This window comes from Eulemur rufifrons, chromosome 4, assembly GCF_041146395.1.
Source record: "Eulemur rufifrons isolate Redbay chromosome 4, OSU_ERuf_1, whole genome shotgun sequence".
Classification (NCBI taxonomy): Eukaryota; Metazoa; Chordata; class Mammalia; order Primates; family Lemuridae; genus Eulemur; species Eulemur rufifrons.
In genome coordinates this window covers 23,075,652-23,099,702 of record NC_090986.1, presented here as the reverse complement: position 1 = coordinate 23,099,702, position 24,051 = coordinate 23,075,652, and the positions used below count along the sequence as shown (strand labels likewise).

At 33.8% G+C, this 24,051-nt stretch overlaps 1 protein-coding gene across 4 annotated transcripts in view; it reads right to left on the bottom strand.

Moving 5' to 3' along the window:
* TPP2 (tripeptidyl peptidase 2) overlaps positions 1–24,051 on the bottom strand; it is a 72,904-nt gene that overhangs the window by 10,758 nt on the left and 38,095 nt on the right. For 2 of the 4 annotated variants that reach the window (XM_069467081.1, XM_069467079.1), the window contains exons 15-26: positions 23,418–23,494; positions 21,278–21,384; positions 18,572–18,726; positions 17,346–17,462; positions 17,104–17,204; positions 15,714–15,810; positions 14,581–14,718; positions 12,594–12,838; positions 12,283–12,361; positions 4,801–4,952; positions 1,505–1,601; positions 330–460 (exon numbers count right to left, since the gene is read on the bottom strand). In XM_069467081.1, coding sequence (XP_069323182.1) covers positions 330–460; positions 1,505–1,601; positions 4,801–4,952; positions 12,283–12,361; positions 12,594–12,838; positions 14,581–14,718; positions 15,714–15,810; positions 17,104–17,204; positions 17,346–17,462; positions 18,572–18,726; positions 21,278–21,384; positions 23,418–23,494 — 1,496 coding nt within the window. Of the gene's footprint in view, positions 1–318; positions 461–1,504; positions 1,602–4,800; positions 4,953–10,367; positions 10,407–12,282; positions 12,362–12,593; positions 12,839–14,580; positions 14,719–15,713; positions 15,811–17,103; positions 17,205–17,345; positions 17,463–18,571; positions 18,727–21,277; positions 21,385–23,417; positions 23,495–24,051 lie in introns of all 4 variants that reach the window. The other 2 variants (XM_069467080.1, XR_011233465.1) reach the window with 2 other exon arrangements.

The following is a 24,051-nucleotide window of genomic DNA, read 5'->3' as shown; positions in this document are numbered from 1 at the left end:
TAAAAATTAATTTTATTGGGTGTTATGCTTTTGCCTTCTCTATATGGTCCAGTTCACACAAATCCTCAAGTGCCTGGACTGTCTCATCACAGCTATTCAAGTCCCTCTCCCTCAACAGCACATGGTAGAGAAAGCAAACTACTTTTCTTGGGCTTAGTCTTAAAATTATTACAAAATTTCTAAGGAGAGACTATCCAAATACTGATAATCCTAATTATAAAGATACAACAAACACTGGAAGAGCATTATCTTCCATAACATTAGTCCCTACTTTTTAAACAAGTAACTAAGAAATGAGATGCAAGGAAGATTATTTACTGGTTAGGTACTTTTTTATAGTAGCTGCATCAGGCCTGGGATCAGTCTTCATTGCAATATAAACTGCGAGGGCTGTCTGATCTATATGAGAAATAACAGCATTTGCAGCTTCAACAATTTCGTTAAGTCTTTTCATTCGTTCCTGGGGAAGAAAAACGAAATAACGAAAAATCAGTAGATCAATCAGTACATGAAAGCATTTTCACTTCTGTAGAGTTGCAACTGAATTGTGAGAGGACTATGTCATCTACTTGCAGCCTAGGGGCTCTGTGCCACCTCTTAATGTGGTTTGTGTAATTGCCAACATCTCTAGAAACCTGGAGCTCAGATGTGAAAATACCTAATTTACATTCCTTGCTGGAGCTCAATGGTGATAGTAAGCAAAATATAAAGCTCATAAAAATGTAAAGTGTTCTTTTTTTTTTTTTTTTTTTTACCAAAGGCAACTCTTTTTCTGTGTATCTTAAGATTCTAGAAATGTGACTGGATATGTTATTACTCTGGTCCCACACTACATAAAACCAGAAGAAACAAAAAGGACTAGCTGATGAAACAAATCCTTTCTAATCCATCATTAAAAACACAAAGAGTAAACAAGATTATAACCAACAGGGTCTACATGTGATTATCAGCGTGTTCTCAGAAATCTGCTTCTCTCTTGTTAAAGTCTTTTAAGAAGTCTCCTTTGAACACTTTCTAGTTCACTCTAAACCCTTAGTGATTTTTAATTGGTTATGGCTAGCACCTTCCTAACTGCCTTGATTACTAATGAAAGCTGGTCCATGTTAGGACAGTCTGGAACTATGGCCAATTCTCACAAACGAGAATCACTAACAAAATTAATGCAAAGTAGGAATAATTCTATTAGTGAAATTGTTTAGATTTCCAACTGGCCAGGACCACTGCTTTTTGCTCCTTGCCCTGTAAGTTAAGGTCACAAAAACAATCCTTAGGGCGTCCTCTCTATTACTACTCTCACTAACCAAACATGTACAAGAATGCTAAACTAAACTCATAGTAGTGGTCAGCTTCTGTAATTACCTTAATGAAAACAGCTTAATACAACATTAAGTTTGAAGAAACATGTTTTTAATCAGTAAGAATAAAAGACAGTGATGCACTTTTATTCAAAACACAATCCTTATCTAATATTACCAACAAGATACAAAGAATGAACATGTCCAACCTTTTCAGCATCCAACTGATGAAGTCGTGCAACGTACAGAGGAAGATAATTAGGGTATGTTTCTTTCAATTCATTATAAATGTCACTAGAATCCAGCCTATGTATGTAAGAAAGAGAGAAACATTCACTTTTTTCTTCAAAAAAAAAAATTTCTGTCTTCTGTATTATTCAACATTGTTTGGAAATTTCCAGTCAATAAAATATGGCATCAATTTGAAATAGAAGTATAGTGGTTGACAAGAATTATCATTTTGACAAGGATTTCATTATTGGCAGGTAGTATAAATGCTTACCTATAAAACCAAGAAAATCAAACTGAAAATTATTTAAATTAAGAGTTCAATATGATGTTCAGATAAAAATATGCATCAATAGCTTTCTTACATACTAGCTGTAATTAATTTGTTAAAAAGGAGGAAAAATATTCACAAATAGCATGAAAGATTAAAATATTTAGAAATATCTAAGATCTACAAGAAGAAAATTTTAAACTTTTCTGAAAATTCTGAAGTCTTGAATGAATAAAAAGGACACTCCATGTTCCCAGATGGGGAACCTGAATCAAACTATGGCAATTCTTCCACAGGGTTAAAACAATCCAAATTAATATCCAAATGGTAAATAACTAGCATCAGAGACAGGTCACTTACATTAAATTCACTTAAAATATTACCAAAATTGCATAGTGATAGTATAAAAATAAGGTTGACTGGGATTTTGATAGTGGAACTTTTTATGAAAATAAATTTAACTTACACAACAAAATCTGTACCAATTCTTAGTACAAAATCAAGTTGTTTTTTTCTTTCCACCCCCTCCAACAATTATACAACAGCAAAACCAACATTTTCGCTTTACACTTAAAAACTACTACAGCTTAATTATAGAGAGGGTTTTTCTCCAAAAAATAGTCTAAGGCTTCATAAATTCTAAAAAGGATCTCTAAATTCTTTGCTGTTTTCTTCTAAAATACCTATTGGGTCAAGAACCTTTTCAGTTTTTCTCCTTGATGTTTCTGAATAGTCTAATCACATTTGTTATGCCTTTGTGAATAATTAGTCTTATTCTCTAATATCATTTGCATTAATTTCACTGACTCATGCATGTTTTACAAGATTTGCAATTTCATTTTTTAAAAACAAAAATAAAATTTTAAAGAATTTCATTCTTTAAAAAGAGATATATTTCACATATCATATAATTCATCCATTTTAAAAGTATATATTTCAATGGTTTTTAGTATATTAACAGATATATGCAACCATCACCACAGTCAACATTAAAACATCTTCATTAACACAAAAAGAAACTCTCATACCCTTTAGCTATCAACCCTCCCCCAGCCCCCACAGCCTTCATCAAGCACTAATCTATTTCCTGTCTCTAAAGAATTCCCTATTCTGGACATTTAATATGAATGGAATCATATAATATGTGGTTTTTTTGTTACTGGCTACTTCTACTTAGCATACTGTTTTCAAGGTTCACTCATGCTGTAGCATGCATCAGTCTTTTTTGTGGCTGAATAGTATTTGAGTGTATGGCTATACCACATTTTGTTTATCTATTCATCAGCTAATAGACATTTGGGTTGTTTCCACCTTTTGGGCTTGAATAATGCTGCTATTAACTTTCGTGTGTAAGTTTTTGTGTGAATATAGGTTTTTATTTTTCTTGGGTATATACAAGGGAGTGGAACTGATGGGGTATATGGAAACTATGTTTAATCATTTGAAGAACAGCAAGATTGTTTTCCAAAAAGGCTTCACCATTTTGCATTTCTACCAGCAATGTCTGAGGATTCTTTCTCCCTATACTTGCCAAAACTTATCTGACTTTGATTCTAGCTAACCTAGTGAACGTGAAGTGGTATTTCATTGCGGGTTTTATGTGCACTTTCCTGAAGACTAATGATGTTGAGCATCTTTTCATGAGCTTGTTGGCCATTTGTATATTTTCTTTACAGAAATGACTATTCAGATTCTTTGCTCATTTTTAAAATTGGGACATTTGCTTTTGTATTACTGATTTGTAAGAGACTTTATAAATTCTGGATATAAGCTTCTTAGAGGTATATGATTTGCAAATATTTTCTCTCATTTTATAGGTTGTTCTTTTCACTTTCTTGATGTTTACAAAATCCTACAATCAGCTAGAGACAGACCTAAAGACTTTGACTTCTGGTAAAGATACAACCTAGTTTTACATGGAAAGGTAATTTCAATGTGAACTGACATTACAATGGTTCAATCTTTGAAAATTATTTTCACATTATGATGACTTCTGTTCCCTCTAAGACCATATAACTTGAATACATAGCTAAAGACGACTCCCACAGAAAATTAGTGGTAAAAGAAATACTGCATAACAAATGGAAAAAGCAATTGATTCAACCACATAGAAAAAATTTCTACTATGTAAAAAGTAAACTAAAAGTCAAAGAATAAGCTGGGGGAAAATCTGTGACAAGTATAGAAAAACATTAATATCTTTTATACTAAAAAGTTTAAATTGACAAGAAAAATCCAATGTCTCCGTAGAAAAATGGACAAAGAATATGTTCAATTGACAGAAAGTATACAATGAAGGGTAACATCAAAAGAGCTCACTTTTAATAATAATTAAAGAAATGTAATTTAACAGAGCCAATAATGGCTTTTTTTGCATCCTGTGGTGGTGTACATATACACTGCTAGATGGAGTATAAATTATTATAATCAATCTAAGAAAGCAATTTGACAAAACATCAAGATGACTTTTAAAAATTAACACTTGATTCAATAATTATACTTTTAAGATGCAATCAAAATTTCAGCATTATAGAGAAAAGCTATGAACATATACCAAATAAAATGTTTAAATCAATAACACTGCATACATAAACCCAGTCATTAAAAATGGTATTTTATAGGGCTAATATATAATAAGAAAGTAATTAAAGAACTAGGATATACTTTGTTATACTGCTACATGTACAAATACAAAGAAAAATAATAATAGGACAATGACAATCTTTGGAGTGTGGGCCAAGGTGATTTTTATTTGCTCTTTTTATACTTTCCAATAAAATTCTCTTCTAAGACAAAATTAGAATAAGTTATTAAAATATTTAAAACATTTCTTATCACAAAAGGTAATTACAAAAATATAAATACAAGAAAATTTAAAAGCACCTGTAATCCTACTATCTACTGTTAACATTTTTGAAGATAGTGTATGCATATATACACAATATTGTTTTAAGCAGGAAAATAAAACTAAACATTTGAAGAATTAAAATACATTTAAAAACCTACTTTGTCATCCATTGAATTTTAAGATCTCGTAATGCTTCAGTAAACTCTTCTTTTAAATCTTTCTCTTTTTCTGGATCTTTTTCCTTATCTTTGCTGCCATTCTTAGTCTTTGTGGGTGGAGGTATTAGGTAGTAATGAACAGGGATTACATCCTATGAATGTGGAGAGAGTTTCTTAGATTAATATGCTTAATTTTACATACTTGAAAACCATCTTCAAGAGCTAAATATCATGTAACAAAGGCTGCACCTAAGTTCTAGTACATTGTTTTTCAGATTCTAAGGGTCACAATATATCAAAAATTCCAATCTGCAATCTCAGTAATTTTCTAGTAAACTTTAAAGTACTGATACTTCTAATGTCTCCCTTAAAATAAAAAAGAAAAAATTTTTCTCCATTTGAAAGTACTTGGTATTCTTAGCGTAACTTCACAGACTGATGACAAAAATACACTGACCTTTCACATTTTAAATCTGAGAAGCAAAGGAAGTAAGTTAAAACTAAAAGGGGAAAAAAATTATCTTTTCTAAGTAAATTTGAGGGGACATTTATTCCTTTGTCCAATCAACAGGACTTACTGAGCCCCTCTGATATGCCAGGTAATGCTCTAACAAGTGAAGAACAGAGCACACAAAGCCCTTTCTTGCCGTTATGAACACACATTCTAACTGGGGAAATTAGACAATAAACAAACAATAAATCATTTCAGATATGACATGTGATATGAAGAAAATAAAACAGAATAAAGGCTAGAGTGACTGTTAAGGTAAGGTGAGGGAAGCAATGTATACAAAGTGGTTATGGAAAACCACTCCGAAGAGGTAAATATCTGATCTAAATGACCCTATCTGACCAGAAGATGAGCAACTGCAAAAACCTGAACATGGTATATAGTAAGCATAGCTCTATGTGCTAAGAAAGCAGGCAGCAGCCAAATTAAGTAGGGCTTGACAGAATATAGTAAACAAACTACAAAAACAAACATTTTACTCTAAGTGCACTAAGAGGTCTACCAGAAGAGTTTTATGCAAGGCAGTGACCTGGTTAAAGATTTTTGCTTTTTGTTTAAATCTGGATCCTATATGGATTAAAATTCTCATTTTTTTAAATAATTCTTGATACTATGTGGAAAATGGATCCTAGAGGGTAAAAATGGAGGCAGGAAAATAAGTTAGGAAGCTCAAGAAACCCTACACTGCCTTGGATTAAAGAACACGCTGTAGAAATGGAAGAAAATGAATAGATTTGAGATATTCTTTGAAGGTAGAACATGTTTGCTGACAGTGCTGACAAATATGGGATGAAGAATGGAAAAAGAGTAAGTCCAGGACTTGGTGCTAAGCATTCTATTACCCAGATGCTCTGTGAATGAGAAAGGTAGGAAGCAAAAAAAATCTGGGGTCATAGAAGCCTTGAGGAAAAACCACTGTGAACCAAGAGGTAGCGGTCAACTGACCATGCAGGTGAGAGGTGGTGCACAATGGGGAAAGATGTAACTGGAAAACCCGGCAGCACAGAGCCTGTTCATCACTGTGACAAGAGCAGTATCACGGGACAGTGGAGGCATAAGGCCCGATGAAGACGGACATGAAGAGAGAATGGGAAGTAAGTATATCTACAGTTTTTTTGAGAAGCAGAGAAATGGAATGTAACTAAATCTATTTTATTAGCACATTAAATCTTTACTTATGAAAAAAAGTAAACAATTATTTGGAAAATGAAATCACATATTATACCTGCTAACTTTGTTTCTGGTACAATACTGGGTGCCCTTCATTAAGTCATTATTTATTAAATCAATCTCTCAAACTCTATCTTCAGGTTTGTATTAAAGCTGCTAAATGAAAATTTTATATTCATTTTAATTAACAAAGTTTCTAAAATTGGAACAAATTATGTTACCAAAAAGACTTTTATTGCCCTAATCACAGTAATTTCAGAAAAAACATTATACAGGTTGAGTCCAAAATAGTATTGCAAGCCCCCATCTTCCCCAAAATAGGATTTTTAGGTGTATATATTATATAAATATTCCCATTTTTAACAATTTTCACAATTAAACTCAATTTAGGGGTATAAAATGAGATAATGGTAAATATGAACTACTTTTGTAGCATTCCAACACAAAGTAACAACTATCTCCATATGACTCATTTAAAACACAGAACACCACCTTGATGTGAGATAACCATATAAATCCATTTATACCCATTCAGTATCACTCTCCCCCTGAGGTCAGGGAGCCAAAGCCTGTAAACAAATGCCTTATGTGAAATGTGGGACTGGGAAAAAGGAGGAGGTCTACTGCTCAGGCTAGCTCTTTTGGGACCTGGCCACCCATCCTTCTCTCCATCTTGAGGTTCACTCTCCAGGGTGGGCACTACCCTGAGCAAAGCCAAAGTAAGGTGTCTGCAAAATCTAAGCTTATTATCTACCACCAATTTCATATGGAAACAGACTTTTTCAGTGTCATCTGTATAGCACAGACAACATATCTAAGAATTAAAGGTCTAAGTGATTTCCAATATTTAGTCAACATAGTTCTATTCTTTTTGGAATCAAGCTTCTTTATTTACTCTCCAGTGTGCCAGAATGTCAATGCCACTTGCCTGGCAGTCCCCATTCACTCTAACATCAACGTGTTCTCATGCCTCCTTGCCCTATCAGGGAGAGAAGTATGACCCTTCCAGGCAGGAAGCCTATGTGAGGCAATTCCTCCTCTGAAATTCTCAGGTGAGTTATTTGCTATTTTTGTTTTAGTACAGAAGAGAAAATAGAATTGAACTTAAAATGAACAATCCATTAAAACTAATTTATGATTAACAATGAATTCTAATGAAGACCTGTAAGAAGTAGGAAGAAATCATATACGCGGGCAATCTTGAACTATCACTAAAAGCACAGAGACATGGAAAGTTTATGATGAATTATCTCAGGAAAAAAAAATCAAGGTTTTGTAATCAGCATTTTATATAAATATATCAAATTAGCAATTATAAATGTTAGTATAATCCTATAAAATATTTTAGGACAGGAACTTTTTATTATTTAAAACCATGAACTTGGTAGTTTTCGTTTCTAATCAAAACAAAAATGGTGCTATTTTTCATTTGTTTTATCATGGTCATTAGTTCTTTTTGCCAATAAGCATTTTTACAACTTATTTCTCAAGGGCTTAACATAGGATCAATTTCATAGAAATGAATTTGTACCATAAATCTTGAGAAATGTTGATTATGGTTTAAAAAGACAGTCAAAAAGAAATCTTCAGGGGGGCTGTGGTGGCTCATGTCTGTAATCCTAGCACTCTGGGAGGCTGAGGCAGGAGGACTGCTTGAGGGCAGAAGCTCGAGATCAGTCTGAACAAGAGTAGACCGCATCTCTACTAAAAATAGAAAAAATTAGCTGGGCATGGTGGCGTGCACCTATAGTCCCAGCTACTTGGGAGGCTGAGGCAAGAGGATTGCTTGAGCCCAGGAGTTTGAGGTTTTTGTGAGCTACGCTGACACCACAGCACTCTAGCCTGGGCAACAGAGCAAGACTCTGTCTAAAAAAAAAAAAAAAAAAAGAAAGAAATCTGCAGAGCAGAGCAGAAAGGATATGAACAGTTCTCTATAATACATATTTAATAGTAAGTTAAAAAAAACCATTTCACATTCCATCTATTCACTATTGAAAGCATTTCAACAGTGTGCAAATTGAATAATATTTTCTAGAGTCAGACCAATCCACCAAACCAGTAACTACTCTTTAAGCAACATAACAGACCATCATTTAAGTTGGGTTAAAGATTTAAGCAACATAACAGACCATCATTTAAGTTGGGTTAAAGATTGTAATTTCTTTAGTTTCTACATTATTAATAACTACATATTCAAAAACTGAAAAGCTTTACACAAACTATTTTAAAGATTTATATCATATTTGAATGCTATTTATGACCTGTTAAAAGTAACTATACTCTTTTCATATTACAATAAACTTAAAAAAGGGCAAGGTACTTTTTCAAATCAAGTCACAAACTCAGAGAACAAATACATTAAGGATTATGTACAAAATGTTATTTGGTATTTTCATCAACTAAAAATTATATGTATTTCCTATAAAACTCTTAATACTGATTAAGTTTAAAATAAAGCTTTACTGTGTACTTGCACTGGAGATAGGGAGGAATAAGCAGAGGTATCTCTAGTTGCCAAGTTCTTCATATGAAGCTTTACTAACCAACAAGTAATAACCTTCCTACTCATTGATACATTCCTACCTCATACAACTCCATCCAAATAAAAATCCAGGAAAACCCCAAAAGGTCAACCATAATATATAAAAGGAAGAAAAGAAATTGGCTATGGCTCTTGTGTACGTATCTTCTATTTTTAATGAGTTCCTAGGATACCTTTTCCTCATTCTCCAAAGCAGTGGCTTTCAAACTATTTTCACAATGACCCAAAGATACACACATCAATACATAAAATGAAATTACAGTTTAAGGAGTATGATGAACTAAGATTTACTACTTTTTAAAAAAATGCTGATAATATTCCATTAAATAAATTTACATGGCCCCAAACAGGTCGAGACACCCAGTTGAGAAATACTGGTCTTCAGTCATTTATCTTGAAAGATGATTCCTAGTGGTGCATTTTGTTTGAACAAAATGTTTACCATTATGTAATAATACGGACTTTCAGAAGACATTTTGATAAAGGAATTTTAGCTACTATAAAATGGTGACCCCCCGTCCCACATCATTATAAATTAAAAAAACAAAGTTATTTTTTTGTTTACACCTTAAAACTCTGATTCTCCCACTGCAATACTTTCTGCTTGAAGAATCACTAAAATGCTGATGTCAGCAGGTCTTCACCAGAGAGCTCATCAAGTGTCTCTTTCTTTAGAATATACCTAAAGTAGAAATTTTCTTTTTTGAGTTAAATTTGGCTCTCATAGTCAATCAAAGATTGCTTAATAAACTACAGGGAAGTCAATTAGACCACTTGTAAGTATGGTCTTAAAATCTGTTTGTGCTTAGTGTGAGCTTTAATTTTTGGTCAGCGGACCTTACTTCTGTTCTTTCTATGTCCATTGCTCTGCCCTTCCAGAACTAGGATAGATGGAAGAGCAAGGAATAAAGTTCACTTTAAAGAGCTGCAATATATTATAAATCATATCATCCAATTTAAAAATGCTTTTAGACTTTAAAAATAATAAGCACTTTGGACTATATGGCAAAAAAATTACACTCATCTCTCTGTAGGATTTTAGATATGCAAAATTTCAAATAGTTACTAGGCATCATATTTGAAGCAAGAAATGAATAGCATTAAAATTTTTCTATACACAGTAAACAGGGGTCCTTCCAGGAATTTATGGTTGAAAAATAAAACCTTTAGAAAAGCAGTATGTCAGCATTGCTTGCAGGGATAGTTAAGCGCACTATACTGCAGAATGTAAAGAAAGGAAACTAAGGGAAATATTTAAAAAAAAATTCGTAATAGTGACAGAAAAAAGGTTTAATACGCAAATAAGGCTTTAAGACATCTTTTTTAAAAACTGACAATCAGTACCTTTTTAAATTTTCCTTGTCGTTTTGCTGCAGACTGCCCCTGGGAGTTAGAACGACATTCTGTAAGAAAACATGCATAATCTACACAGGATGGAGACACCACCTCTGTCTAATTTTCTTCCAGTTTACGTTCCACCTGTGTCACAGCACTTAGAAGGGTCAGGTCTCTGATCAAAATGGCATGCTTTTAAGGAAAGCAACATTGCCACTTTAACTTTATAAATAAAAATGCACTCAAATATGTTATTCCTAAGAGTAAATCTTTTTCAACTTTTTATTGGAAAAATTTAGATCAAAATCCATTAGTGATGAAAACGTTTTTTAAAATATTAAATTTAGCTGATGGTCTACAGACTCTGATTTTAAAGGATGTCATGACAATCACACAAGCCTATGCATTCTTACAAAAAGCATCATTCAAAGTTCTGTGAAAGTCAAAGCTAAGTAAAAAATCAACAGTTACTTTCCCAACTACCAAAAAAAAGAAACGCAAAACTACCAAGGAAAGATTAAATAAACAATGTGATAGAAATTATAACAAACTCAATAGCTTTAGATTATTGCTCTCTCTCAAGAAAATCTACCCTGATAAATAATAACTATAGTTAATACCACATGTTTATAATTTAATATCACAACTGCCTCTGAAATAATTTAGGTAGGAAGTAGTCACTATTTCTGAATTGCTAAAAGCATACCTCTACTAACACTGCTTTTTTATTATACTCTTTACAAGGAAGTGGATGCTTTGTAATAGTCATCTGTCATGTGAATGAAAAATTCATAGCTGAAGCAGCTAGCTATACTTCCGGAGATATGAAATCTATCAAAAATGACTACCAGGATTTCTTAAATCAGTGCATATATGAATTCCAATATCATTAACAACTGACTTACTTTAAATTATACTGAAGTATGTATAAAAAGTATAAACTGAAATGAGAACCAAGAAATGTCAGAGTAGGCAACTTTTTCTAAGCACAAAATTCCCCATTTATGCTTCAATGACAGTAGATAAATAGCCTTGGGTTCAACAGCAGCAAGAAATAAATATAATTTTTAAGATGCATGAGATCTAATTTTGATAATAGAATTTATAGATTCTATTAGGTGGTAGACTTACTTAGGTGGTAGACTTACTTAGCTTTGTAAGAACTAATGCTAAAGAGAAATGCAAACGTGTAAGAATGACAACTTTTACTGCACTGAGCTAAAATGCTTTTATAAAAAAGGTGATAAATCTATACAAACACCATTCTCACAATAAATTTCTAACGAAAACACAGACAGAAAAAAGAAAAACAGGCACCTGTAAAATTGTAACATTTATCTCCAAACTACAACCAGCAACATGTTTCTAACAAAAAGCATAATTTTGAAACTAAAAGGCAATGCCAAAATAAATATCTCATATTTTCTATTATGTAAAACTCCAACAAGAAAAAGGTCTGTACATGTCTGAAAAATACCATTCCTTAGTAATAATTATTCTGACTAATTTTTAGAAGTAATCCAACAGGATTTTATTTATTCCTATGTCCACAATATTATGTTGGTTAAAATTCTATAACATGTTTTAATTTTGAACATCCCATTTACTTAAGCAAAGTTTGATTTGGATCTACATGTTTCACAGGAAGTTTGTGTGTATTAGCCACATGAGCTAGGACAGGTTCAGGGCTCAAGTATTTAGGCTTCTGAAAAAGAACAATAAATATTTGAATATATGACTCAATTTAAAAGATAACCAAATATTAATTGACCTTCACTAGTAACTTGGGGGGAAAGGCTATTAAAATTTTCTTTCCAGGGATATCTTCTCTATTATCCATTGTGAAATATGGAATTAATTTCCATCTTCAAAGAAATGGAAATTTTGGAATAGGTAATTTCAGGGTAAATAAACTAATACTTACAGCTTTTTTTCCAAGTTCAGTCTTTGATAATGTTAAGGATCCTGCAAGGTAGCATCCAGGTCCCGCCCCTTTAGGTATTCTAATAAGAGAATTCAAAGAGGGGGAAATAAAGCAACAAAAGAGAAAGTTTCACAAAGATAATTAAGGGGAAAAACATCAAAACAATTGAGTGAATTCCCATAGCTAAGATTTCAAGAATCAAAAGGGAGAAATAACATCAGCCTAAAATGATAAATGACAACATACTAAAAATTTAGCCTAATGTATTATGTATAAGATGGGCATTAGGTATAAGCAATGTTATCACTTACTTATCATCAGGTAAGGAAGTAACAAAGAATGGCTGGTTATATTTGGGTGGTAATGTCAAATTGCTTGATTTCTTCTTTCCCAGAAGCGCAAGACTATGATTTTCATGAATATCTAAGCTCAAGGTATTAGACAATCTATGAGAAACAATAAATGGAAGATCTTTAAGACGTTCCAAATCACTGATTTGCTCATGGCGAATCTGTAGCCGAATTGTATAATCTCCTTTCTCCAGTTTCAAAGAATACTAAAAATAAAAAACAACATTTGGGTAAATTAAGTTTAACCAAGTAAACTGAAATCACAGTTAAGAGGATAAGTGAAACAGTTACCATTTTCAGACTGCTTACAGTATGTGAGGTACAGTAAAAGCCACTATACAAACATCTACCTGTACACAAAGACCCTAGTGTGCTGGTGAGCAGACAGGCTCAGGGACATCAAGTGAGTTGCCTACACAATACAGAAGTACAAAGGAGTTGGAGTCAGGTCTAACTCCAAAGCCCTTAATTCTTTCCACAACAACAGAACACTCCCGTATTTTTAGCAAAAATCAGTGTCTGCTCAATACCAATAAAACCCATGACTTTCTAGTTCATACATCCTCAGAGATGTGTATGAAACAATACCAAAAAGTTCACAAAATTGTGGTGGGTCATGCCTGTAATCCTAGCACTCTGGGAGGATGAGGCAGGAGGATCCCTTGAGCCCAGGAGTTCGAGACCAGCCTCAGCAAGAGTGAGACCCCATCTCTACTAAAAATACAAAGAAATTAGCCAGGCAACTAAAAAAAAAAAAAAAAAAATTAGAAAAAATTTGCTAGGTGTGGTGGTGCGTGCTTATAACACACATGTGTATACATATGATGGTTGGTTGGTTTGGTATATATGTCTGTATGTATGTATTTATTTAATTAATTTATTTGAGATGGGGGTCTCTCTATGTTGCCCAGGTTGAAGTGCAGTGGCTATTCACTGGTGCAATCATAACACACTACAGTCTCAAACTCCCAGGCTCAGGCTGTCCTCTTGCCTCAGCCTCCTGAGAAGCTGGGACTACAGGTGCGTGTCACTGTGCCCAGCTCATCTTTATAATATAACCAAAATGCCATCACAGACAGGAAAAACAGGAAGTCAACAGAGATCAAAAAATAACAAATCTATGCTCCACACCAAGTTAACATGTACAAAAGAACAGGATGCTATACTCTACAGCAGCAGTTTCTTCTGAGATTTAAAAAGTGACCGAAGTAATGGCACTGCAATAATTCAGTCTATAATGAGGTGTGCAGCTGCTGCTTGCTTTGAAGAAAAAAAGGATGTCATTCCTTGAATGACTAACTGGAAAAAAACCTTCATAAATTATTTTCATCATTCAGCATAAAATTATAAATGATACAGGAACTTTCTCATTTCTTTGTAAAAATATTTAGGTGTAAAATTTCTATAAATTACATGATTACAATATTTTTTCTCTTCAATGTGACAGCACAAAGCATGGTGCCTCAGACGTAGTAAGTGTGCAGTGCAATACACAGCTGTCCAAGGAAGAAGTAAATTTGAAAAGTACTAATAAACTGAAGACACAGGGACACTGCTGTAGTGTTCTCTTTATCCTATTCAGACCTGGGATCATTTCAAGGTGCTCACATCTGTCTGATGATTTGCTTTCCACCTTCAGACAGGTGGAAGCAATACATGTAGGAAGGAGAAAAGCTATAAACAAAAAGCCACCCTGATCAGTGTCTGCAAGCGTCATCTCTGTCCTCTTCCCCAAAACATGATTCATCACAACTACATGACAGAAAAAGTTGTCACAATCTGTTCAACAACTACAATAAATAACAAATATTCTCATGGTTTAAAAAGTACTAAATGTAAAACTATGGCATTTAAAAAAAATATGAATATTACTATAACAAGAAATTAGCGTTTCATTAGTTCAGGAAACAGCTTCTGTTAATTCTAAAAATTACAGAGAATTTTATACCTGATGTGGATAGGCATCGCCTGAACCCATCTGTCTTTTGTTCTGGTCAAAAATAATCCACAGCTGGCTGTCAAATTCTGATTCATATAATAATTCACAAAGTAGTGGGCAGCTTGGAGTTACTTCCCCACTCTTAGGCTATAAAAAAAAAATAAGAATGATTACTTGACGTGGTATGAACTGTTTTTTTGTTTTTTTTTTTTTTTTTGAGACAGAATCTTGCTCTGTTGCCCAGGCTAAAGTGCCTAGCTTACAGCAACCTCAAACTCCTGGGCTCAAGCAATCCTCCTGTCTCGGCCTCCCAGAGTGCTAGGATTACAGGTGTGAGCCACCACACCCAGCCGGGTAACATATGATTTCTAATACAGATTTTCAATACTGTTATTGACATCAGACTTTTTCATTTAAAAATATTAAAAATACTTTCTTGTGCTAAAAAAAATTGTGAAATGTAGAACATCTAGTATTTTGGCACTAACAAAAGACACTTTTACAGAGTTTTAAAAATACAAATCTAGCTATCTTTATTCATTAATAAGCAATATATATTCATTAGGAACTCTAACGACTTCATAAAGTTGAAATGTGACAATTTATTGAAATCAGTCATCTCCCTAACATTAAAACCAAATTGATACTATGTTTCAACAACAGTTTTATTGAAGTCTCATCAATCCTACAAAATTCTTCCATCCAGCATTTCCACTGGTCTCAATTACTTTTACCACTCATCCCACCTAGGAGCTATTCTGATCTTTCCCTGTCCTGATGCCTGCCTCACAGAAAGCAGGCAGGCCCAGCACCATGACCAAAAGGCATGTGGTATTTCTGAAACATCTAACTGTCCCTGGATCAGATGGCACCTCTGGTCAGGTATTAGTATCAGTGATTGTAAAAACTAAGGCTCAAGACCAGGTCACCGCTAAATTATACTTTGTGACTTTACACCTGAATGATACTTAGATAATCATAAATTATAATTTCCTAAAGAGTAAGTCCAAATTAATTCCATATTAATTACTTGATTTCACTTACTTATGTATCTCATATTTACTTTCTACTTTTGATTTTATGAATCATAAACAAACACAGAAATTCATCATAAGGGTATACTTTATTAGGTAAACACTTACTTGATGAAAGCTGTACGTCAGGACCATCTCATAAAGTTGACGATTATTTGGCAAAACATCCCTTGATCCTAAAGGTTTTGTTTTTGCACTCACTGGCCTGTAATGAGGGAATCACATAACTGATTTAACAGTTCACTGAATGAGACAAATAAAAGTGTAAGTAACAAAATCTATAAAATGACAGATGAGCATTCCTGAAAATTGTTCTTTTTAGTATACTTCATAATATTTTAATTAGTAACATATAATTCTTTATTGACTGAACCATAGCAATACATACAGTTTAAATTTCACAGTAAATATTACAAACATAATCTTTTCATGATAAAAACATTTTTCAAGTGCCAACAAATGGCTCTTAACACAACCAAATCCCAACATTAGGGTGACTATCTCTAACAGTGTTGAAGGACAGGTTTTGATCTGAACCCTTCTATCTAAACTCCTGACAGCATTATCCATGCACAACATAGCCCACCCCAGCTAGGCCACCCTAGCTCCCTGGTGCTGCTCACCACACACCAGGGGCCACACTCAGCTCTCATCTTGACTGAGTGAATTGTATTTATTACTTTTAGGAGTCCTGTGAAGCAAGTTATTAAGGTATAGATTTTATAAAGGAAAACACTGAGATTGGGAAAATAAGTTTTAAATACAGTTTGAAATGTTGATAAAACTTAATAGTCTACTTTAAATTTAGCTCTAATTTTGAGATTTTGGGGGAAAACATTAAGATGACAGAAACTGGATATATCTTCTTCAAAAGTTGAAGTCTTAAGTTTTATTGCTAATTCTAGAAGGCAGTATATCTTTACATATTATTGTGTCACTGACTACTATCCTTAATTGGTTATCTTAATGTACTTATTACTAAGCTTCATGCTGATATGAGTTAAGGTCAGATTAAATAATAAAAATCAGGTATCTTTCTACCATAGTGAGTGTGTGAACATAGGTCAAGGTGCCCTGCTTTCATAAAGGGGGCTGCTAAAGCACCAACAGCAGACTACAGTACTTAAGTTTCTACCATTCAATAAAACTTTCTAGTACTGCAGTTTCTGAAAAGGACTGGACAAAGATTCAGAAAATAATGTCAGAGGGAATGTTAACTTGTTATTTTCTGGCAAGAAATAAAAAGGTTAATGCCCACTGATCCTAAGTAGGCTTGACAAGGATGGACTATCTATCCATCATACTTCACCAGCTTGTGCTGGTCAGGTGGGACAGTAAGGCTAGAAGTTGCTCCTGGGGCTGCCCCCCAGAGACCTGCAAAGATACATTCTCATCTCCAACATTCAGATGGATTAAAAAAAAACTCTTTTCAAACAGTGTAAGAGATTCCCCTCAATCAATATTCACTATTTGTAGCCCCTAAAATATGGAATGGTACCGCAGTGTTTGGACCCAGCTCTTCAAGGTTATGCAGGGAGCCAGATCTTCGTATTTCAAGGAGGACTGAACATCGAAACGGTTGATTCCTTCAGATGCATGCTACAAAGGATATTTATCATATTATTTTCTTAAACTTTTTAAAAAAATTTCCCCATTACAGTTTAAATCAAACCAATGAAATTACTTGTCAATAATAAAAATAGTTGACATTAAAAATGATGTAAATGTTGTAGAACTTACAATGTTTAACTGAGGAGCAGTACACACTATCCCATGGAAAGAAATGGTATAATCAATATTGACATCACTGAGACTTGCCCACCAACGAGCAATGCAAAATTCAATTGCTTTACCACCCTGCAAAAAAAAATTATAAAATATGGAATATAAATATTAGCTGTTTTAGAGGAATTCTATGCTTTTAAACTTTCCTATTTGTAGTAAGAAAATGTAAAGAACTTTTATCAGCTATGCTAAGAGACAAATCACAGTTGCATAGACAGGATGTAGGTATTTATATATTTGCCCATAATCTTATACTTTTTGTCAAGAAAGATCTGAGGCAGCTTTTGAAAGCACAATAAAATAATGGTGAAAAATAAGATGGAATAAAAAATTAAGACCAAGAGAAAAATAATTAAGAATAATGACAAGAGAAAGGACACTGTAACTCTGTAAGTTATATTCAATAGCCACAGTTGAGTTTTGGGCTCAGAGATGACTGCATGGTCACATTATTCTTATTAAAAAATAAAAATAATAAAATGGATAAACTGTTTTAAATCACCAAGTGTTTTAGCACTAAGTTTTAAATCAAATTTTCTAGTGATCAGTGAATTAGAAAGTTTAAAAAGATGAATCATGTAACAATGATCCATAGAAGAACACAAATGAAGGTAACCAGAAACACAAGAGATAAGCGGAAAAAAATCACACAACCAACTGAAAACAAAAAGTAGAAGTTTAGGAAAGAACATCAGTACCTTCACCTTCTATGGAAAAAAGGCTAGTCATCACTTCTAGCACCAGAGATAAGAGGGAGATCTCACATTATTTGAGATAACTTAGACAAGAAACAGTAGCAACTTAACCTCATAGATTCTTAACAACAGAGTATTATAAAATAACTGACATACAGAAAAGTCTTAAAGAAGGAAATAATCTATTTTGCAACAAGGAAGCAATCTAAATCAGGGTCTAAATTATGAGGTATCACAATCTACCAGACTAGCACTTTTCTTTGACTAATTATTCAAAAATTAAAGAGATGAATATTTACCTCCAATAGGTTTCAAGTACCCTAATTAGACTTCCTATCTTCCTACTTCATTTTTGGGCATTAACAAAATATACAGTTCCAATGTGCTCTGAATAGAAACTATAAAATCAAATTCAAATACTTAGTCTTAGCCCGTATCAAAAAGGAAAATAATTATTTTAGAATTTCAAATTGTAATTAAACTTACTAGGACAGGAAAAGCTTCCATCAGTGTTCCTTTTTCTGGGAGGGAACAAAACTTATAGAATTCATGACTTCGATATGCTCTTTGTTTCACAAGCTGTACTGCATGAAGAACAAACTTGGCTGACACCTCAGAAGAACAGGAACACACTGTAACTTCTAAAATAACAGGGAAAGAAGCAAAGTTTTAAACTGTTAAGACTTAAAATGGACATAGAGTAGTTTTAATAATTTCTACTTGTTTAGGGAACATTATATCAAAAATAAAAGGATATTCAAAGGAAATATGAAAACTTCCTTTAAAAGAATCAACAGAATATTAATAAAGCTAGAAAGGTATAAGATTTTCTTTGGGAAATAAATTAGTATAAAAATGAACCACCACCATGCTACAAACACCAGGAAACAGCAGCTGTCCACATATGCACACACTATTATCCTAAATAGGTACCTTTTAAAATCCCTTTCTTCTTGTTTTAGCTGAAAACCAATCAATTCCTGATATAGAGGATTATAATGTGTTATCATGCCTCAATCCCATTAGTACCTATTTATTCAACTTCATTAATAACTTTTCCTAGTGTCTACCTCTCGTGTCCTGTTTGCATCTAGAAAGTATGACCATCAGAACTACACGTGCTTAGCTTTACTCTGAGACAGAGCTGGAGAGAAGCCAAAATCATTGTGAGGCAAGATCAGCAACTTATCTAAAGAATATCTGCTTTAATTCAAGGGAACTGGGAACTGAAGCAAGGCTCAATCCATTGGTTCACAAAGCCAAGTGGGCACAGAGCTTTTGAAACCTTGCATCAGTTGCTAAGAATACAAAATCTAATGTTACCACACTATTTCTAATTATTTGAAATAGAAATCATCTGTGGATTTCTAATCTAAGACTGTTAAATGCTCTAAGCTACTTCCATTCTAGATCATTTGATAAATTTTTATTTAAAAAACTATTTTCAATACTTACCTAAATAAATCATAATTAGGGTATTATAATTACTGACATTTACCACTAAACAATTTCAATTCACTATTAACCACAGATTTTTATTCTTTAGTATTAATTACTAATGTACATTTTACCAGAACCTTGAGGTGTAAAACTTCAAGGGGCCCTGTGTGAAATGACACCACAGAGCTGTTCAATGCAGCAATTCCGACTGTACCCCTTTGAAAAACTGTCAAGTGTATGAATATAATCTCAACATGCATGAGCTATGAACCAAGGACTTTATAAAATCTCTAATCCTTTCAACAGGAGAATAAACAGTATTTATAGTTCAAACAGAAGTTCAGATAATTAAGAAACCTGCCCCAGGTAACCATTAGTGTATGGCAGAGTCTGGATTGGAACCTAGACTTGTCAGTGTCCAAAGCCCATGCCTCACTACTACTCCATGCTGCCTCCCTCTATTCCAGGTTCTCTTAACTGCAAAATAAGTAAGCGGTTTGGATTAGATGCTCCTCAGGCACTTCCTAGGAGAAGAGGTCTCTAGAAGCAGGGTTCTTTTCTATGTATCTCACCATATAGCCCTTTCAAAAGGGCCTGGCACACAGATGGTACATATAAAGATGTTTAACAAGTGAGTTCAGATTATCCACAGAAGGCTATCAGTACTGCAACAGCTCCACTGTTACCCAGTGTGCACATTAACAGGCTATACTGGACCCTGTTCCATTTGTTGCTTTAACTCTCAGCTTTTGCTATTCATTATTTTGCCCTTACCCAGTTGTATAAAACCAGAAAAGCCTTCCATTTCCTGTGCTATCAAGTGACAGACAGACGGACTGCATATAGATAGATGGCCAGAAGACGGTATGGGGAACCACAAAGACAATTAGCTCTTCCCAAACAAGCTCTCATATGATTTCATTATTTCATTTTTAATAAGCTCTTAGATGTAAATACCTCTATATTTGCATATGAGTATAAAAATACATTTCTAAGTCAAGTATAAGCCATTTTTACTAATGGCACCTATCTACCTCATAGATTCTGATGGGACTAGATGAGATATAATCTGTCTAAAGCGCCTAGCAGAGGGCCCCAACCCAAGAAGTATCAATAAGGTTGGCTACTAATTTAAATTGGGTGACACTTTCTTGACTGCCCACATTTCTTTCTTTCGATCAATGTGAGTGAGCTCTGACAGCTTACATTCCCCACCCCCAACAATGACTTCTGAATTACATAATTAGGACATAGAACTTGTGAAGGAAAATATGGTATATCCATACCCTTGTATAAAAGCATGACATGATTACTTTCATAGGACTGTAATATATAATTCAATAGCATTATTTTAACTAATCATTTACTCTCAAAATTTCAGAGACACTAAAGTGAAAATCTTTTATGAACTTTCAATTTGTTTACAGAGCTTCAAAGATTGAAACTCCATTACTAAAATTCTAGAAGTTTGACAGTTTCATGTTTAAGCAACAGCTGCTCTGGTTAAATAGATTTGTAGCATTAAAAAAAAAAAAAAAAAAAAAAAAACTTAAGATGGCCTAGATAATATGCTGTATGAGCCAATGCAAAATAGTACTAGATTTAAAAAAAAATTTAGATCTGACAGTAAATCCAAGGTACTAAATACATATAGTATTATTATGAGAAAAGTATGTGTTGCTAATGTATAAAATTCATATAAATCTTCATACAGATAGAATGTACATGGAGATCAGACTTCATTTTACTTACCAGCCCATGTTGCACCCTCAGGAACCTCAATAAAATGCCTTCGAATTTGACCAGGTTTAAAGTGTACATCTGTAAAGGCTACATCATAATGTGATGATTCATTTACTCTGAAAATAAAAATAAATTATTAAATGTGATTCTCTCATACAACAGTTTTATATTTATAATAAGCCCACTGGTACTCTAGATTTTATTGAATAAATATAAGAGAACAGTTCACTAGAATAAACACAGGGACTTAAAAGCTGGTTACAAAACAGTATGCACAAACATCCAGTTTTTGCAATATGTTAAAAAAGATAACCTCTTGATAGCAGATAATTCTTTCTACTTGTCTATTTCATAATTTGTAAGATACATACATACATACACACTATAAAAAAAAGCTCTTTTTTGTTAAAGGAATTTTACAACATACACAGAATTTTCCAATTACCAGATTCCGAATGATAGTGAGTCCTAGATATTAAAATCAAGGGTAATGTTTTGTGTCACTGATACTGTCTTACTGCTATAAGACTGGTTTTAAATTAAGCCCCTCTTGTAGCTTCAAAATGCTCCCATGCTGTAAAATAGTAAAGAAGAAAGACAAACTACTTTCGAAGCATTTTTGTAAGCAATCAATGAAACATAAAGGTCATATGTATAACCACATGCCATGGAAATTAAGTAGATTCTAGAAACAAGTTCTTGTCTGTATGACAAACATTTAACGAGTGCCTACTACATAGGAGGCACTGTTATTGGGAGCTACAAATATAACAATGAAGAAAACCTGAGCCTTTGCCCTGGACAACCTAGTGGGGAGAGAAAAACCATCAGAGACATTTAACATAAGATGCTCCTGGTAGACAGGAAGCATTAGGGGGAAATGGGTGAAGAATATACTTGTTCATCCAAAGGGAATCTAGGAATGCTTTCTGAAGGAGATGATATATCAGCTGATTCCTGAAGGTCTTATAAGTTACCTTGTCTAAATTCCTACTGGACTTTGAGGGAATATATGGCTGAGAATTTAACTGTTGTGCAATTTTTCCATGTGTATGCCACTTTTTAAGTTTAATGTACTCAATTTCAACTGATGTTTCTCATGGGCTGAGACCTGTTACATACTTAGTTATTTGCCCAAATAACAAATTCAACAGAAATTGTTAACTTAGAACTTTCACTTGTTTCCAATACTCTCATGCTTCCAATCTCACCATTCATCTACTAAACAATTTGCTTTGCTTTGTACATACTGTATAACAGGCTCCATGCAGGAAGGATTAAGATACAGACCCTGTGTCTTCAGTGGTCGCACAATCAAATGGCATAAATTAATTAAAAAGTTATAATATATTAGCTAATGTCTGTTCAGGGGCATGTAGAAAATGCCATGAGGCAGAAAGAAGGGACTCCCTCTATCCAGGGAGGAATAAGAATGTGCCTCGTCAATAAGTTAAAAGACAGGCAATCAAAGCCAACGAATCAGCTGTGCAAATGCACAAATCCCAAGGAAACGTGGAGTATCAGAATCAGTGAGTTGGTTAAAATATTAACCAACAATGTTAAAATTTGTTGCATGGAAACACTGGCTGGGGCTATAATTGCAAGGGACCATTGTTAACTATTTTAAGAAGCTTGAATCTGATCCTTGGAAGTGCTACTGAAATATTTTCAGCAGGAAGTAAAATGATCAGATTTCATGGCCCCAGGGTGGATAAGATGGAAATTTAGAAACTAGAAACATTAAATGCCTAGAAAAGTGGAAGAACCAGGAGAAAAGAATAACCCCAGACACATGGAAACAAAAAAGGCAGGGATGGAAGGGGATGAAGTAACATTGTCAAACCCTGCAGAGGAACTGAGTAAGATGAAAGCTGAGTTATCCTCTCAATTGGGCAATGAAGAGGTCATCAGTAACCCGGACAGTTTTGATGGAAGAGCAGGGCAGATGCCAAGTGCCATCACTTGTTCTCACAGTTAACAAGGAATGATATGGCTGACTCACACCACCTGAAAATGCTAACCAGTAGCAGAATTAAGACTACATCTCTGATACTTAGTTCTGGACTAGCGATCCATTAAAAGTCTACACTACTCCACAGCCACTGAAAACTGCAATGTAACAGTAAACTGTGAATATCCCGTTACTTACTTTGCTGCTATAACTGCGGTGATCGGAACTCTGAACAGAGGACCTGCATTAGGGGATGCTATATCATAGCCACATACCTCGAAAAAAGAAAGCTATGTTTCAATATCCATAAACAAACTTTTAAAAGAGGGCAAAAAAAGGTATAATCTTTTCACAGAATAAATTAATTCAATCTTAAAAGTTAAAGGTCCTAAGTACAAGATGATACCAATTTCCCAACACTAAATCACACAACAGCAAACAGACCAAACAAATACATGTATAACAATCTCTAATTCAGACTAATGGGGAAATGAGGCATCAAGTACAAAATAAATAATTTTAATTACTCTCAACTGAAAATCAGCTCAAATTAGTATTACAGACAACTCTGGAGGTAGACATACTGTTCTATGCTTACTTAAAACTACTGTTTAACAGATGCTTTAGACAGCTGAGTATGTAAAGGTAACTGCAGCCAGGATTAGCTGACTAAACAATGACCTAAGTAAAAAGGTTCTACTGTACCAATTCTCTCCCTTTGCTGCTTCACAAAAGGACATGACATTTTTTTTTCTTTCTTTATTTTTTTTTGAGACAGAGTCTTCGCTCTGCCCAGGCTAGAGTGCCGTGGCGTCAGCCTAACTCACAGCAA